At 49.7% G+C, this 16,812-nt stretch overlaps 1 protein-coding gene across 2 annotated transcripts in view; it reads left to right on the top strand.

The window, feature by feature from the left end:
* LOC147732744 (ficolin-2-like) overlaps positions 1-16,812 on the top strand; it is a 589,146-nt gene that overhangs the window by 38,433 nt on the left and 533,901 nt on the right. For both annotated transcript variants that reach the window (XM_086957310.1, XM_086957309.1), the window contains exon 3: positions 9,808-9,879. In XM_086957310.1, coding sequence (XP_086813436.1) covers positions 9,808-9,879 — 72 coding nt within the window. The remainder of the gene's footprint in view (positions 1-9,807; positions 9,880-16,812) is intronic.

Raw genomic sequence — 16,812 nt, 5'->3', positions numbered from 1 at the left:
AAGATAGCACCTGTGGCCTCATTTATGAGATCTTGCATCAGTTTTGTGCTTCCGATGCATCACTTTTTGTGACGCATCAGCGGCGTAAAACATGCCTCCTGTTGCGCTCTATTTACAAAGTGACGCATCTAAGCAGATGCGTCACTTTGTAAACCCCTGCGCTACATTATACCTGCGTCATGTATTATGTATGCAGGGGGGGCCTTCCCCCGCAAAAAAGCCTTGTAGAAGTGACACAGTGAAATCTATGAGATTTCACTGCATCACTTCTAGGACGCCGTTGCGTCAAAATCTTGCGGCTGCCTCACAGCATGCGTAAGACTGACGCAGGTCCTTTAACATGGGGCTTGCCCCATGTGAAAGGACGCATTGCTGGAGTTGCGTCACTTTTGTAACACACTCCAGCAATGCGTCACTTTTGCGCTTACAGATACGTGAGAAATACTGACGTATCTGTAACTCCTTGCGACATAATGCGTTATACATTAAATATGACGCATCAGGTATGTCGCAAGGAGTGCGCACTGAGAAGTGATGCATCGCTGCTTTCACGCAGCGATGCGTCACTTTTCATAAATGAGGCCCCTGGAATCTTAAACTTCAAAATGAGTTAATTTTTTGAAAGTATACAACAGATATGGAAAGCCACGTGCATTGAAGTAAATTGTTTCTTTAAGGGATTTTAATTTGTATGCAGCCGTTATGGAATGCTGTATGCAAACAGCCTAGTAGATGATTTCATAAATGACATTTTATGGTTTGTTTGGTCGCAGGAGGCAACCAGGCATTACAAGGATTCACATAGTAGTGAATGGATTAAATGCCCACTCAACAGGTGACAATTATGGTATTACATTGTATAACTTACATAGAGCGCTCTCGCTGCAGGCATAACAACATTAGGAGAACATCTAAGAATAGCCCACTCTAACCAGGAATATGGGCGGGTGCCCAGATATTTTCAATAAATAGCAAAGGAAAGTTTATTTCAAAGAGCCTTGGACACCCCATTCCAACGAAAAGGAGTTAGGACATGGAAGCCGCGGTCTACCGTTCAGCTCCACTGAACTGCAGGAACAAAACAAATGCTCTGATTCATGAAAATCCGTTTTGTCTTTGAAAAACAAAAATGGATGAATATTTTTGATTTAAGCCAGTGTTCCCAGCTAGGCAGAAGAGATTAATGTCTAAATATTTGCAGTGTGGTAGATTAAAGACATTAAATAACAGATCCTCTCCCATTTAACATTGTCTGCATGTTTTTCTACAGTAAATCTGTTTTTGTGACTCACAGGTCACAGTGGGATAGAAGCCCCACCCACCGTTCACCAGCCCCAGACATAGCTCCCAGGGAGGGGGACTTGGCCAGTGAACCAAGATGGCGGATCGTCCACAGAAGGGAGTTTCAAATAGATTTATTCACATTTCCACAGATTAAAGACTGCTCCAGTAAAAACGGGGTGATTCATTTTGTTTGGCACACACTATGAACAGATTACTTTTTAGATACATAAGTCAATTTTAGAGCTGATAAAACTTGCTGGATTAGTGGTATTGTTCACTGCATTTCCAGGTGAGGGTTGTGTGACAACGAAGGGTCTCACCTTTGGCCGTGAATCTGCATGGAACTGCAACAAATCAAATTTAGCAGGACTTGGCTGAAAAACTGTGCTACTCAGATTAAAACTGGAAAGGGGGGGAAAGAGGTAAACATGGAAAGGTAAGCATTGTTATTGTTTAATTTGGGTACTGCTGTGTTCTAATGCTTCAGATAATTGACCAATGATTTCTTTTCAGGTTGAACTATAATTTTATTAGCAACGTTTTGTACGGTACGGGGAACACATTTAGCATGTGTGCGAATTTGTCAATCGTTTCAGCTGGACAACTTTTCTGCAGATAAATAGATTTGGCTGAATTTTTTCTTTCTAAATTTAGGGGTTATTGTAATGTTGTGTTGTACCCAGCAATGATGACGCTGCAATCAGGTAGAGTTAACAGTCTTTATTTATATACGTCTACCTCTGAAGAGCGCCGCGCCTCAACTGATCTAACGGTCTTCGGCGCCAACCCACTACGCAGCCGCGTAGCCCTGCGCGGGCGCGGCACGTCACGTGGCTTACGTGACGTGCGTACACTAGTGCGCGCTACTACGTATCTCCCCCTTTTACCCAACATGGAGATAGTTCCTCATTGTCCACTGTTCAACTCATAGTCTTTGTATCTTGCTGGTTTAACCACCACCCTGCCACTTCGGGTCAGTCTTACCGGGGTGCTGGTGTTCTCACATTCGTTACTTCCTTCCGACTCCTGCGCAGCCGCGCCTGCTTCTCCTTCTCTCCTACTTCCTCGGGCCATCCACTCCAACTCGTGCTCTCTTGTCTCTAGAACCTGTGCGTCTTCTCCTTCCTCCTCGGGCACTCCTTCCGGAGCCTCCTGCTCTGCCAACTCTGTTCCTTCATCCTCCCAGTCCGTGGTTCTCTGATTCCAGTTCAAAACCTTGTTACATCTTGCCATGCGGTCTTGTGACCAGACGTTGCCATCACTAAGTAGGGCCGCTCTGCCTCTTACTTCTCTCACTTGCATAGGCTTGCTGTATTTACTCCCACCCTTCCTCTGCACATTAGCCAACTTCAATCGCACCCACTCTCCTTTCTCTAATCCAGTGTCTCGTACATTCCGTCTGCGATCATAGTGTTCAGTGTAGGTTGCTTGGGCTTTCTCAAGATTGGCTCGCACCACCGCGGGCGACCATTCACTGGTGATTGTCTTTTCTTTCCACACTCGATTGTCCTGTGTGAAGGGTTCTCTGCCTCAGAGTATTTGGAACGGGCTGTATCCTGTACTGGTAGGTGTTATCATGTACGCCCAGATCATGTGCCAAATCTCCGCCTCCCAGTCGTTGTCATCGGCTATGGCAGCTTGGATTGACCCCATCACCACTCTGTTAAAGCGTTCCACTAAACCGTTGCCGGCTGGGTGGTAAATAGCCGTGTGCCTGGCACCTATGCCATTCCTTTCCATGAATCCGTTCCACTTCTCTGATTTAAACTGGGGCCCATTGTCACTAAGCACCACCTTGGGGATGCCTTCTCTCACAAACGTGTCTGCTAGGAACTTGATAATTGCATCTGTGTCCATGGTCTCTCTTATCATAATCTCTGGCCATTTCGAATACCTGTCCACCATGACACATACGTACTTTTTCACTCCTTGTATGTCCAGAACCGGGCCCAGTATGTCCACGCTCAGTTCTTCCCAAGGGTTCTTTGGTATCTCAAACTTCCCCATCTCAGGTCGGAGAAGTTTTAAGGTTTTATCTGCTCCTTGACACCTGGTGCAGTTCCTGACGTGTCTTTCTGCTTTCAGATCCATTCCCGGCCACCAGTAATTTTGCCTGGTCCTCAGCCTCAATTTGCAGATCCCAAGGTGTCCCTCGTGGAGTGTGTCCAGTAACCGGTCTATGAGGTCGGCGGGTGGTATCACTCTCTCCCCCCTGTGCACAAATGTTCCTTTGTCTCCTATCGATAGTTCCTCTCTAACTTCATAGTAGGGTCTGAGTTCCATCACCAGCGCTCTCTTCTCAGGCCAGCCTTGTGTCACAAACTGCTTCACTTCCCGTAGCACTGCGTCCTCGTCGTATGCCTTTCTCCATTCCGTGAGGCTGATAGAATTTTCTTGGTCCTCTGTGAGTGCCACCCATTCCTCTGTTCCTGCCGTATCTCCATCACTGGATTCCATCGCAGCAGCTCTGCGTAGGTAGTCGGCTACACGATTCCTGTTCCCGGGTACTTGTTCCACGTCGTACCGGAACTCTACTAGTTTCAATGACATCTTTGATATTCTTGGTGTGGCTTCAGCGTGCCCAATTGACGTCAGCACCTTGAGCAGAGGTTTATGGTCTGTTCTCAATAGGAACCGTATGCCCCACAGAAATTGCCGGAACCTCGCGGTGGCCCACACTACTGCCAGCATCTCCTTCTCTATTACGCTAAATCGTTTCTCTGTGTCCGACAGCGTGCGCAAGGCAAAGCTTATAGTTTCCATCTGTCCTTGCCCTCTGTCCTGCATCAGGACTGCTCCCAAGCCCTTATCGCTGGCATCCGTAGTTAGGACCGTTCTGCCTTGGGGGTCATACCCTTGAAGGGGAACGGCTTCCGTGATCGCCTTCTTGATGTCATCAAACTCACTTTGTGTCTCTGCTGACCACCGGAACTCAGTGTTTTCCTTCATGAGTTGCCTCATGTGATGGGTTCTGGAGGCGAAATGTTGCACGAATTTTCCATAGTACTCGGCCATGTCGAGAAATGATCTTATTTCCTCCTTGCTGATTGGAGGAGGTGCTTCACGGATCGCCTTGACATTTTCCGTCTTGGGGGTCACTCCATCCACGCCTATTTCATGTCCCAGATATGTCACTGACGACATTCCGATGCGGCACTTTGACCATTCCGCGGTGAGACCCTTTCCTTCCAAAATCCGCAGCACGTTTCCTAGTTTTCAATCAATCAATCAATCAAAGAAATTTATAGAGCGCACTACCTACCCGTAGGGTCTCAAGGCGCTTAGGGGGGGGGGGGGGGCGTTACTGCTCGAACATCCAGGTCTTGAGTTTCTTCCTGAAGGCGAGGTGGTCTTTCGTCAGGCGCAGGTCGGCCGGGAGGGAGTTCCAGGTCTTGGCGGCCAGGTAGGAGAAGGACCTTCCTCCTGTTGTCGCTCTACGGATGCGTGGGACGGCGGCGAGGGCGTGGCTGGCTGATCGGAGGTGGCGTTTGGGAGCGTAGAAGTTGATTCGGTTGTTGAGGTAGCTCGGGCCTTGATCGTGTAGGGCTTTGTGTGCGTGGGTGAGGAGCCGGAAGGTGATTCTTTTGTTGACGGGGAGCCAGTGCAGGTCTCTCAGGTGTCCGGAGATGTGGCTGTTTCGTGGGATGTCGAGGATGAGTCTGGCTGAGGTGTTCTGGATCCGCTGGAGTCTCTTCTGGAGCTTGGCGGTGGTTCCGGCGTAGAGGGCGTTGCCGTAGTCCAGTCGGCTGGTGACGAGGGCCTGGGTGACGGTCTTCCTGGTCTCCGTGGGGATCCACCAGAAGATCTTCCGAAGCATGCGCAGGATGTTGAAGCACGACGAGGAGACGGCGTTGACTTGCCTGGTCATGGAGAGGGAGGAGTCCAGGATGAAGCCCAGGTTGCGTGCATGGTTCGTCGCTTTGGGTGCGGTGCCCAGGGCGGGGGGCCACCAGGAGTCATCCCAGGCGGAGGGCGAGGAGCCCAGGATGAGGACCTCCGTCTTGTCTGAGTTCAGTTTCAGGCGGCTGGTCGTCATCCACTCGGCTACCTCTTTCATCCCTTCGTGCAGGTTGGCTCTGGCGGCGGCGGGGTCGTTGGTCAGGGAGAGGATCAGCTGGGTGTCGTCGGCGTAGGAGATTATGTTGAAGTTGTGTTGGCGTGCGATGGCCGCGAGGGGGCTCATGTAGACGTTGAAGAGGGTAGGGCTCAGCAAGGATCCTTGAGGGACGCCGCAGATGACTTCGGTGGCCTCTGACTTGTACGGTGGTAGGCGGACTCTCTGCGTTCTTCCGTCGAGGAAGGAGACGATCCATTCCAGTGCCTTCTCCTGGATTCCGTCGTTGCTGAGGCGCTGCACTAGGGTGCGGTGGCAGACCGTGTCGAAAGCTGCGGAGAGGTCTAGGAGGATGAGGGCTGCTGTTTCACCGTTGTCCATCAGGGCTCGGATGTCGTCGGTGGCGGCGATGAGGGCGGTCTCAGTGCTGTGGTTGGCTCGGAAGCCGGACTGTGAAGGGTCGAGGGATCCGTTCGTCTCGAGGAAGGCGGCCAGCTGTTTGTTGACCGTCTTCTCGATGACTTTGGCTGGAAACGGGAGTAGCGAGATGGGGCGGTAATTCTTGAGTTCGGTGGGGTCTGCTGTGGGTTTCTTGAGTAGAGCGCTGAGTTCGGCGTGCTTCCAGCTCTCGGGGAAGGTGGCGGTGTCGAAGGAGGTGTTGATAATGTCCCGCAGGTGGGGTGCGATGATAGCGTCGGCTTTGTTGAAGACGTGGTGAGGGCAGGGGTCGGTCGGAGATCCGGAGTGGACGGAGTTCATCATGCGGACGGTGTCTTCTGTGCTGATCGGAGTCCAGGCTTGGAGGGTGGTGGTGGGCGGCGTTGCTGTGGTCGAGGCGTGGGTTGGTTGAGTGCTGAAGCTGTTGTGTATGTCCGCGATCTTGCTGTGGAAGTAGGAGGCGAGGGAGTTGCAGAGGTCTTGTGATGGGGTGATGTCGTTGATTCCGGCGTTGGGGTTGGAGAGCTCTTTCACGATGTTGAAGAGTTCTTTGCAGTTGTGTGCGTTGTTGTCCAGTCGGTTCTTGAAGGCCGTTTTCTTGGCGGCGCGGATCAGTTGGTGGTGCTTCCGGGTGGCGAGCTTGAGGGTGGTCCTGTTGTCCGGTGTGGGCTCCTTTCTCCAGACTTTCTCGAGGGCTCTGCAGTTCTTCTTGGAGCTCTTGAGTTCGTCGGTAAACCATGGGGCTTTCTTGCTGCCGGGTCTGCTGGGCGGGGTCTTCATAGGGGCGAGTTCATCCGCGCAGTTGCTGATCCACTTCGTGAGGTTGTCGGCGGCCTGGCTGGGGTTCACTGAGCTGGCCGGAGGGTGCTGGCTCAGGGAGGCAGCGAGCTGGTCGGCGGTGATCTTGTTCCAGCTTCTACGGGCAACCTGTTGCTGGTGGTGGTGGGTCGTCGTTCTTTCGAAGGTGAAGTGGACACAGCTGTGGTCCGTCCAGTGGAGTTCTGTGGCGTGGCTGAAGGCGATGTCTTTGCTGGATGAGAAGACGGCGTCGAGTGTGTGTCCGGCGAGGTGGGTGGGGGTGCTCACCAGTTGCTTGAGTCCAAGGTTGGCGAGGTTGTCGAGCAGGGTGCTGGTGTTGCGGTCGTTGTTGTTCTCCAGGTGGAAGTTGAGGTCCCCCAGGAGGATGTAGTCAGCGGAGGGGAGGGCGTGCGGGCTGATGAATTCGGCGATGTCCTCGCTGAATTGAGTGCGTGGCCCCGGGGGTCGGTAGATCAGGGTGCCTCTGAGGGTGGTCTTCGGGTCGGTGTGGATCTGGAAATGCAGGTGTTCGGCGGCATCATGATCCAGCTTGTCTCGGCCCATTATCAAGATGTCGTCTTGAAAGTACTGGACGTCGGTGCTCTTATGGAATAGCTGGTGCATCAGTTTTTGGAAGACTGCCGCTGCAGACGCCAGTCCGAATGGCATGCTGAGAAACTGGTAACTCCCGAACGGGGTGATAAAGGATGTGAGCCGGCGGCTTTCCGGATGCAGGGCAATTTGGTGGTAGGCGGAAGTCAGGTCGATGGTGGAATACCATTTGATGGCTCGGGTGTTGGCCAGCATCTCTTCTATCCTTGGCAGGGGGAATCTTTCCACAACTATATTCTTGTTCAGCTCCCTGAGGTCCACGCACAGCCGGACCTTCCCGTTGGGCTTCTTGACCACCACCAATGGCGATAGCCATTCCGCACATGTGATGGTTTGAATGATCCCCTTCCTCTCCAGCTCTTGGAGCTCCTCTCGCACGGCCTCACGTACTGCTATGGGGATGTTTCTGACTCGGTGGGCCACAGGTACTGCCCTGTCCTTCAAGATGATCCTATGTGCGAACTTCTCCAGCTTCCCCACTGTGCCTCCGAACACTTTGGGGAATGTCTTCCTCCACCTGTCTTGGTCAGGCCACTCTTCACGTTCCGTTAATAAGATCTGTTCCACTCCCCCTGGATCCAACTTGATGCCCAGGTCACCCTATCCAGCCATCCCAACACCGATGGTCCTTTTTCCGCTATGTAGAGCTTGCAGTGGGCCGATCGGCCTCGGAATTCGAACTTCAGTGGTCAGAACCCCACCATGGGTATGCGGTCCCCGTTGTAGGTGACTGGATGGATATCTAGCTTCTCCAGTTCCGGGCCTAATCGTGGTGCAAACTTCTCCTCCCACACAGCCCTCTGGACGATAGTATACGGCGAACCGGTGTCCGCTATTACACTGATCGTGACTCCTCCCATGGCCATCTCCAGCACCGGCTTCGTAGACCTTTTTCCATCCACACTCATGACTTGTACATCCGCTCCCAGTACCTGATCGTATATGCCCAGTACCGTGGTTACTTCCTCTTCCGGTGTGTCTTCCTGCGTGTCACTGTCCTGGCCGACGAGTCTCACAGTGTTCTTGGAGGCTTTCTTTCTGCACACCTTCTCGAAGTGTCCAACTATACCTCAGTACATGCACTTGGCTCGGAACGCCGGACATTTCCTATCATGCGCCTCGTGCGTCCAGTTACCGCACCTGTAGCATGGTTTCCGGTTGGCGCCCGCGTGCCTTCCTGAAGGCCCGCCATTGCTGTTCCATTTGGCGCCATTCCTTTCCGTGGACTTTTTCGTCGATTGGTCCTTACGGGTTATGTCTTCGTCAATCTTGTTCACCATAGTGCTGGTTGCCGTCTCCTTCTTAGTTGCATCCGCACATCTCCTCGCCAGCTCCGCTCTTTTGACAATGACCATTACATCCTCCAGGGTGGTTTCTCCGCTGCCCCACAACTTGTCCTGCCCGGAAACGCACGTGGTGTGCATTATCACTTGGTCCTTTATGAATTCCTCCTCCCAGTTGTTGTACTTGCATGCGGCTGCCAGCCGTTTCAGCGCCGCCACGTACTCCTCTACCATCTCTCCTGGCCACTGTTTTCTTTGCTGAAAGTTGAACCTGTCCACCGATACACACACCGCCGGTTTGAAATGTTCATTCAGGTCCTCGATTGCCTGGGCGTATACATCGTCATCCGTGTCGTCCCTTTGCTTCGGCACCAGACTTTTGTACACTCTCAATCCTTCCGGGCCTAGGTTCAACAGCAGGATACGTTTTTTTCTTGATGGTTTGAACGTCTCTTCGCTCTCGTCTTCTAGCACGCCAATGAAGTTGTCGATGTACTCCCTCCAGTCGTCCCAATTCATTAGCGGCTCTCCTGGCCTGGGCAGGAATTGCACCGGCGCCATCGCGTATCCAGTTTGGATGCTCATTCTTTCACTCTTGATCGTGGGCTGATGGCTTATTTGTCCTTTGGGGCTTCCTGGGGCACTATCACTTTCTGCTTTGTTCGCGTGGTTCTGGGGACCACCTGTGTCAGCCCCCTCGATCTTTACCAAGGTATCCAGCTCGTTCCTTGATTGATGGACGATACCTCGTGGCTAGCTGCTCCACGTGTCTTTCTCGTTCCCCTGTTCTGGGCTCTGGAGGAGGTTGTGGTTGTTCGGCCCTGCCGCGCTCTTCAGGGTGGTTGCTTGGTTGTCGTCGGTTCACTGCGGGGTAGGGATAGTTATCCCACCCTCGTCGCCATTGTAATGTTGTGTTGTACCCAGCAATGATGACGCTGCAATCAGGCAGAGTTAACAGTCTTTATTTAAACACGTCTACCTCTGAAGAGCGCCGCGCCTCAACGGATCTAACGGTCTTCCGCGCCAACCCACTACGCAGCCGCGTAGCCCTGCGCGGGCGCGGCACGTCACGTGGCTTACGTGACGTGCGTACACTAGTGCGCGCTACTACAGTTATGAACAGTCAATTGTGTTTAAACGTTGCTAGCTTCATTGAGTTGGCACAAATCGAAAAAGACATTCACAAACTTGGCAACATTTTGCGCATGCCTAATTTATTTGTTTCTGTAGGGAATTCTGCACTTGTTAATTTTTATATCATGATTTCTATGTTTTGTATCCCATAATTCCAATTTGCTCACAGATCTAAGATTCTTTCTTGTCTGTTTCGCCTTTCAGGGCTGAAGGGGGATCCTGGAAATACCGGTAAAGCAGGACCCAAGGGAGATCCAGGAGCAGCAGGTCCCAAGGGTGAGAGAGCCATAGGAAAATTGCTAAGAGACAAAACTATCCTGTTGAATTCAGATCGAAAAAACACAGTACCTCAAACACAGAAATATAAATGTATTTAAGAGAAAATATTTAGGGCCTCATTATGATGTCAGTCAGATCGCAACCGACAGGCCGTCGGTTGCAGTCAGACCAACATCTGGGGTCGCAGTCCGACTGCAGCATTATATGCACGGCAGTCAGAGGGAGCGGGTGGAGGGACTGATCAATGCTTCTGACGGGTTCAAGAAGCCAGTCTGACTGTCAGTCGGAATGTAATCCTCTGCAATCGGGTAGTGCCTGCTCAGGCACTGCCGTAGGGATTACGATGTCCCTTTCATACAGCCTTTCAATGGTGGTTCAATCGCCATTGAAAGGTTGTCGGAAATGGACTTTGGGGTCCCTAGCAGGGCCCCGTCCCAGTGCGGCTTCCTCTATGAGGCTTGGGGGGCACCTGTGGTGCCCCTCAAACATCCATACCCCATGTGCCAGGCACTTTGTGGTGCCTGGCACACAGTGCATAAATGTTTGCAAACATCCATTTTTCCAATGCGGCTTATGTTGCAGCCCTGTTCCGGCCACAGCACAAGCTGCAATGGAAAAATGGATGTTTCTGACTGCCTCATGGGTGGTTGCATCCTAATTTGTCGGATGGAACCGCCGGCTACTAATCAGTCGGTTTCCATTCCGAAACAATGTTGGTTGGACTTATGTCTGACCAGTAACGTAATCGGGGCCTTAGTCATTTTCAATAAATTACTCAGAAAAAATTGCTAAAGACAACTTCGTCATTATAGGATTTATCATTGTTACGTAGTGCTGAAACATATATCAATTTGCTGGACCCTCTGAGTGACTGTGAAGCGCTTTGACATTACTTCAACACGTCATCTGTAAATTGGTAATACGGGAACTTGGTAGGGCCTACTATAACTGCACAATGCAGCGCGGTAATGGGACGTCAGGACACTAGGGGTTGATTACAAGTCTGGCAGTCCTAGGGCCACCAGATTGGTGAGGCGCGGTGGTCTCCCCACTACCCTATTATGAGATGGGCAGTGGGACCACCACAACCCAGTGGCAGCCACCAGTTAACCATCGTTCCCTGTGGTGTTGCCACATTCAGGGGGCATCTATATGCTTTGCAGGCCCGCTGCGGTCCCGCCAAACATATTAGGAGTTTCCTCTCCCCCAAGGATTATATGGCGGTGCTCCTCCATCTAAACTCCGGCAGAGAGGAAACAAAGGGAGCCCTATAGGACCCCTGGTGCATCTGCACCCTGTCGATGCACCCAGGGGGGGGCACAACATGTGTCCCCTGTGTGCATGCATATCAATTCCTGCACAGCATGGACTTTTTAGTCCATGCCAAGCAGGAGCAGTTTTTGGCATTCTTACTGTGGTGGAACACCCCAAAAAAGCCTGCCAGATAGGAGGAAAATCTTAATCGGGTGGGCGGCTTCACCGTGGGTTTGGCAGTGCAGCGGCAGAGTGTACCCAGTCACTCTGTGTTTTATTTATACATTCCGGCGGCACCTGGACCTCCAACTGAGTGCTTGATACATTGTAATGTAGAGGCCGGGTGGCACTCTTAACCATCCGTCTTTGGCCCTGAATTGGAGTCAGCCAGTCAGTGCTTAATATGTACTGATGAAGGTGATCAACACTCACTTTTGGGGATTGGCATATACTTTTTCTGATGGGACATTTTGCAGAGTGAGAGGGGAAAATGCATACAAACGGGAAGAAAGAGAAAGTGAAAGATAAAAACCTGTCACCTGGGACAGGGAGTGTCTTGCAGTGGACTAAAGAGGCCTGAGGTGGATTCAGGACTAAGCAACCTTGGTACTCGCAGCTATGAAATTTATTAGCACCTGCTGAGCTTCTGAGTGGTGCTATGGGCACCAACACTACTAATTTTACAAAGTTAGCGCTGCAGGCAGTATGGTATTACTGGGGGATACCGCTTCATCTGATTACAAGTTTTAACAGGTGTGGGAACTGGGGGGAGGAGGGGCAAGAGTTGCTAATATTAGTAATTTCAGACCTGTAGCCCCTCTCCCAGTTACCATCCTCCTCGTAATGAAACCCTAACTACTTTACCTGCCTCTGTAATGCTGCAGTTCAGGTGCACAAAGTCGGAGACAGATGTAGAGTGGCCAGCTGGCCTGGATGCAAATTCAGGATGGTGAGTGTACAAATTCAGGACAAAGGGTCAAAATTCAGGACAAAAATTCAGGAAGAAGGTCAAAATTCTGGACAAAAATTCATCCAATTAAATGGACCACTCATTACACGCTTACCTTATTTCTAACAGGAAGTGAACCCCTAGCCCTCCCCAACCCTCTGTAAAATTATCTTGGTAAATCCTATCAAGTTTTGGCTATTAATTAGCAGCCGTGTGTATTTTCAAATGCACTATTTATCACCAATGTATTCCCTTGTATTCACCAATGATATATAGGCCGAATGTGTTTTAAAATGAGCGATTTGCCACTCATGTCACAAAATCATCGTAGAAAAACCTGCATATTCATGTAAAGGTCCCTTTAAAAATTATATTCAATTTTCCCCATTTCTGCTGTCACAGTTTGCCATAAAATGCACTGTCTACCACATTATCTGAAATGTGACACCGTACTACCTAAAGAACATATAGTTAAACGAGGGTGAGACTTTAATAAAATGTCTTTATGGTGATTGGTGCCATTCTGACCCTGCTGTAAGGGGTGAGATTTGGTTGCACTGACTGGATGTGGGGCTACTACAGGCCCTTAAGTTCACAGCAGGTGCGCGAGCTGGCCCCTGCAGTGAGAGTTAAAGAACTCTCAGGCCTATTGCAGGGCTACAGCTCGCTCTAATGGTCGAAATTACGGACAAAATGCGTCCGTGAAAGAATTCCTCACAGACAAAGGGCAAGAGGCCCAAATAATGGGCAGTCAGTGAAATTTATGGAAGGTTGGTCACCCAGAAGAAAGATAGTCACATGTAGTCAGCATGGAGGCCTCACCAGAGAACATACCTAAAGGCACCACATATCACACGCACATGTGGGCTGCTACTGGATGACTAAAGCTAAATGGGATGATAGAGGTTGAAAGACAGAAAGACTGAAGCATGTTTTTTTCTTTATTTTATTATTTATGTGTCCCACATACCACCATAAAGCCATTTCTAATCACTTTTTTGCAGGAAGGGGTGGGTACATCGAGAGATCATGCAGGAGTGCACAAACATTTCTGCTCTGTATGACAGTGAGTATGGGGTCATCTCGGCCTGCCATCAAGTCTTGTTCCAAGTGGAGGTGACGGTGGCTTTTCTAGCAGACGAATTCACTTGTATGCAAACTTCTTCCCCAAACATTTGTACCTCACTGGGTGCATTCATAGTTTGCTTTTGGAGGCCAACCTAGGGTCTCTGGTGTGTTGGTAGGTTGAAAGCAGTGTGGTCAAGTAACCCATGGCACATCTATGAAGTATGCTCTGTTCTCTACAGAGAGCTGTGAAGGTTGATTGTTCCTTAATTGGAAGCCATTACAAAGCAATCATGCCTTTGGTGATGTGACCATGGGGCGATTCTCAAATAGCGTTTTTTTGAGAATCGCTATTTGAGAATTGCAAAATGGTATGTATATAAAAAATCGCAATTTTTTAGCGATTTCTTACAATTCCTTTATTGCGATTAGAAAATTGCTAATCGCAATTAAGGAATAATGTCCCATTCATTTCTACGGGCCAGGAGGCCCATAGGAATGAATGTGAAGTTATTCTCAATTTGCGATTCCTTAAATACTTACGCAAAATTAAGGAATCGCAAATTTTGCGATTCCTTAATTTTGCTATGCAATTTCCTCCATACATACCGTTTAGCGAATTTTTAGTCGCAAACGTTGCTATTTTGTGAATCGCAGCGTTTGCGACTAAAAATTACGTTGATACATCTGACCCCAGATCTATTCAGGCAAAAGTGAGGATGGCCGCATAGTGCATTGCTCTGTGCAGCTTGATATTTTGTAAATAAGTAAATCAGATTACACTAGTTGAGAGATTTCAAGACCCACAAGCACACAACGGTGGAGTGACGACATCTGTGCAAAGTGGGAGATATAAAAGCCTCTTGCACTTATCACTTAATGATTTTGTTACACTGTTGATGCTGGGGTGAAATTCAAGTTCCATTTCAAGTGGATCACTCCTTGTTATAACAGGGTGGTCCCCTGAAAGATCCGTAAGTGTGCACCCATGCCTTTTTACCTGTGCCTTCTGATGGCTGACCAGCCTACTGGCTTTGCCATGGTAAAGATCTGCCACATTTCATGTACCCAGGCATTGGCTGCCTTCAGTGTTTATGCAGTATGTGTATGTAGTACTGGGATCTGGGGAAAGGTGTGGCGCAGCAGCCAGACTCCAGAACGCGGGGCTCATGGTTCGATTGCTGGCGGCAGCTCAACATCATGTGTCTTTGGGCAATAGCTCTCATAATCTCCCCGACGACCCCCAATTCCTGGAAATCTTAAGGGGTGTTATGTTTGCGCTTTACAAATAAGGATTATTAATTTTTATGTGTGATAGTGTTTACAGGAGCGTGTCGGACCTATTTGACTGTAGAAATGGTGAGATCTATTTGTGATTGCCACTAGAAACGCTGTACAAAATGAAGAAGCCTGTCAGACCCCTTTATTGAAATGCTTGCATACCTGTAGCCTTTGTGCTCGAGCTATAAAGACAGTAGGGCCCAGATTTACAAAGGGTTTGCATTGCCCTTGCATCACGAGAGGTGACACAAAGCAAAGCAAGCCCTTCCGTGGGGTTTAAAAAGTCATGCAAAGCCACCTTGTGTGGCTCTGCATGGCGTAGTAAATCCAGAGTAATGGAAGGTAGGGCAAATCGCTGCCTTGCATTTCTCTGCGTTGGGAAGGCGTTCCATAGGTGGAGCATGGGCAATCAATGTATCCCTCTATGGATTTTGACAGAATTCCAGATTGCTGAGGTTAGCAAACGTGGTATTGAGGTAAAGCAGTACACCTTACAAACAGAGGAGTAACAAGGAGAAATATCTTTATTTCTCCTTTTTATTTCTTCTTTGTATGTGTGCTGTATTCTGCACAAAGGATTGTGCCCCTTCCTATACAACAACAATCCTGCCTGGAATGCAGGCATCCTTGTATCATGGCAGAAGGGTGTCTGCATTGGCGCTAGGTACAACTCAGCGCACCAGCGCAGGCAGAGAGCAGGAATGCATCATATCTTAGTAAATTTCTGCTCTCTCCCTGTCATGCAACGAGAACAGCAAGTTGTCTTGCTGAATTGCATGACTCTTTGATAAATCGGTCCCTAAATTCATTAGAAATGCAGGGATATTCCTTGGTCATGGCCTGTGTTTTGTCCTTCCTTGTCAACCCTCTCATTAGATATGGGTAATGTGTGTGAGACTTAGAGGCAGCAGCCTCTTCAGAAGTACAAGGCCATCCTTGTCCCAGGGATTCTCTTTTGTTCCTTCTAAGGTGTCACCCTGAAATGTTTGACAGATGCAATCAGTGAAAATGTTTCTCTTCTATATGGCTTGTTTTGGGTTTCTGGTAGTAGATGGCTCCTAGCAACACCCCTTCTGATGCCCATTACTTGAAGACAAAGAAAGTGTCTGGCTTAGGTAAAAATGGATAAATAAAATGGCAGATCTGGCCTGATCTAGTTCCAAAGTCCAGATGTTTAATACAAAATAAGAGAAAGACTGAATCATGCAGTTATGGTTCCAGGCTTTCTCCTTGGCTATTGGAGGCACTACCTAAATTGTGCTGGGGGACTCTCTGAGTGTCCTTGTTAGCCAAATACCCTGCTGGTGATGGGACATCACCTGAAATGTCTGCAACATGCTTCTGGAGTCTTACCTTGGATGAGGAGTCATCCTGCTGGCTGAGAGGTGCTGTGGAGGTGTTTCTGCTAAAGTAGTCATCCCATAGGAGAGCCCAGCGTTAGCTCTGGTGGTGGAGCTGCCCAGAAGGAAGAAGACTGAATAAGACAGCCAGTGACACTGACCAGACTGTGGTGTCTTGGGGAGGGGAGGAGCTGCCAGACAGTGTGGGGAGTCCTGCACCCCTGTCCAATATTCAACACAGGGACTGCTCCTCCGCTATAGCCCACAGAGATCTTAATGCAGATTATTTTATTTTTTGCCCTGTGGCCGAGTCTTTGGGAGGGGACACCGCACTGCAGCAGGGGGAGGAGGAGTGGTGATCCCGGCTGTCAGTGCCCATGATGGTTTGGCAGACCATCTTAGGACGGCCAAACCGTCATGCGCAATGACATCTCTCCAACCCAGCTGTGTTGCTGGATGGAGAGACCAGCAAGCACAGGCTCCCAACTCTAAATGGAGCGCAAAACAAGCCCGCTCCACCCAGTCCCAACACTGCACTCATCGTGAGTGAAGCCTCGGGATTGGCTGCAGGGGAAGTTGGGAGCTTGAGCCTGTGCTCAGAGAAGAAGATTGACAAGCAGAGTGGCGAGCAGAACACCAGCAGGCATTTTTTTTATTGTTTCAGCCCCCTTTCGTTGTTTCCTCATGCTGCCCCACCGTTACGCTGCCTTACCACATTTTCTTTACACTAGCTGCTAATGAGTCAACAGCCAGTCTGGCTTCCCTCTTGGCTTTGAGATTGCCCCAGGCTTCATCCTTAGCTATGGGTGATTGGTGGGTGTGAACTGCACGAAGCCTTGTGTTTATAACCCACCTATCACATATTTTGGTACTGTTGAAGCCCCAAGGCATGTTGCATCAAAGTTAGACTGAACTGCATTGTATGGTTGAATTCTGAGACTAAACTGTGCCTGTCACTTGCTAGTGCATCAGTGACCCTTGACTCCCCTCTATCTGGTGCTCCAGGGATCCCAAATTGCAGCCTGTAAGATCAACTTCAAT

Source organism: Lissotriton vulgaris, chromosome 2_1 (assembly GCF_964263255.1).
Source record: "Lissotriton vulgaris chromosome 2_1, aLisVul1.2, whole genome shotgun sequence".
Classification (NCBI taxonomy): Eukaryota; Metazoa; Chordata; class Amphibia; order Caudata; family Salamandridae; genus Lissotriton; species Lissotriton vulgaris.
The sequence above is the reverse complement of the archived record's forward strand: the minus strand, read 5'-3'. Positions and strand labels throughout refer to the sequence as shown.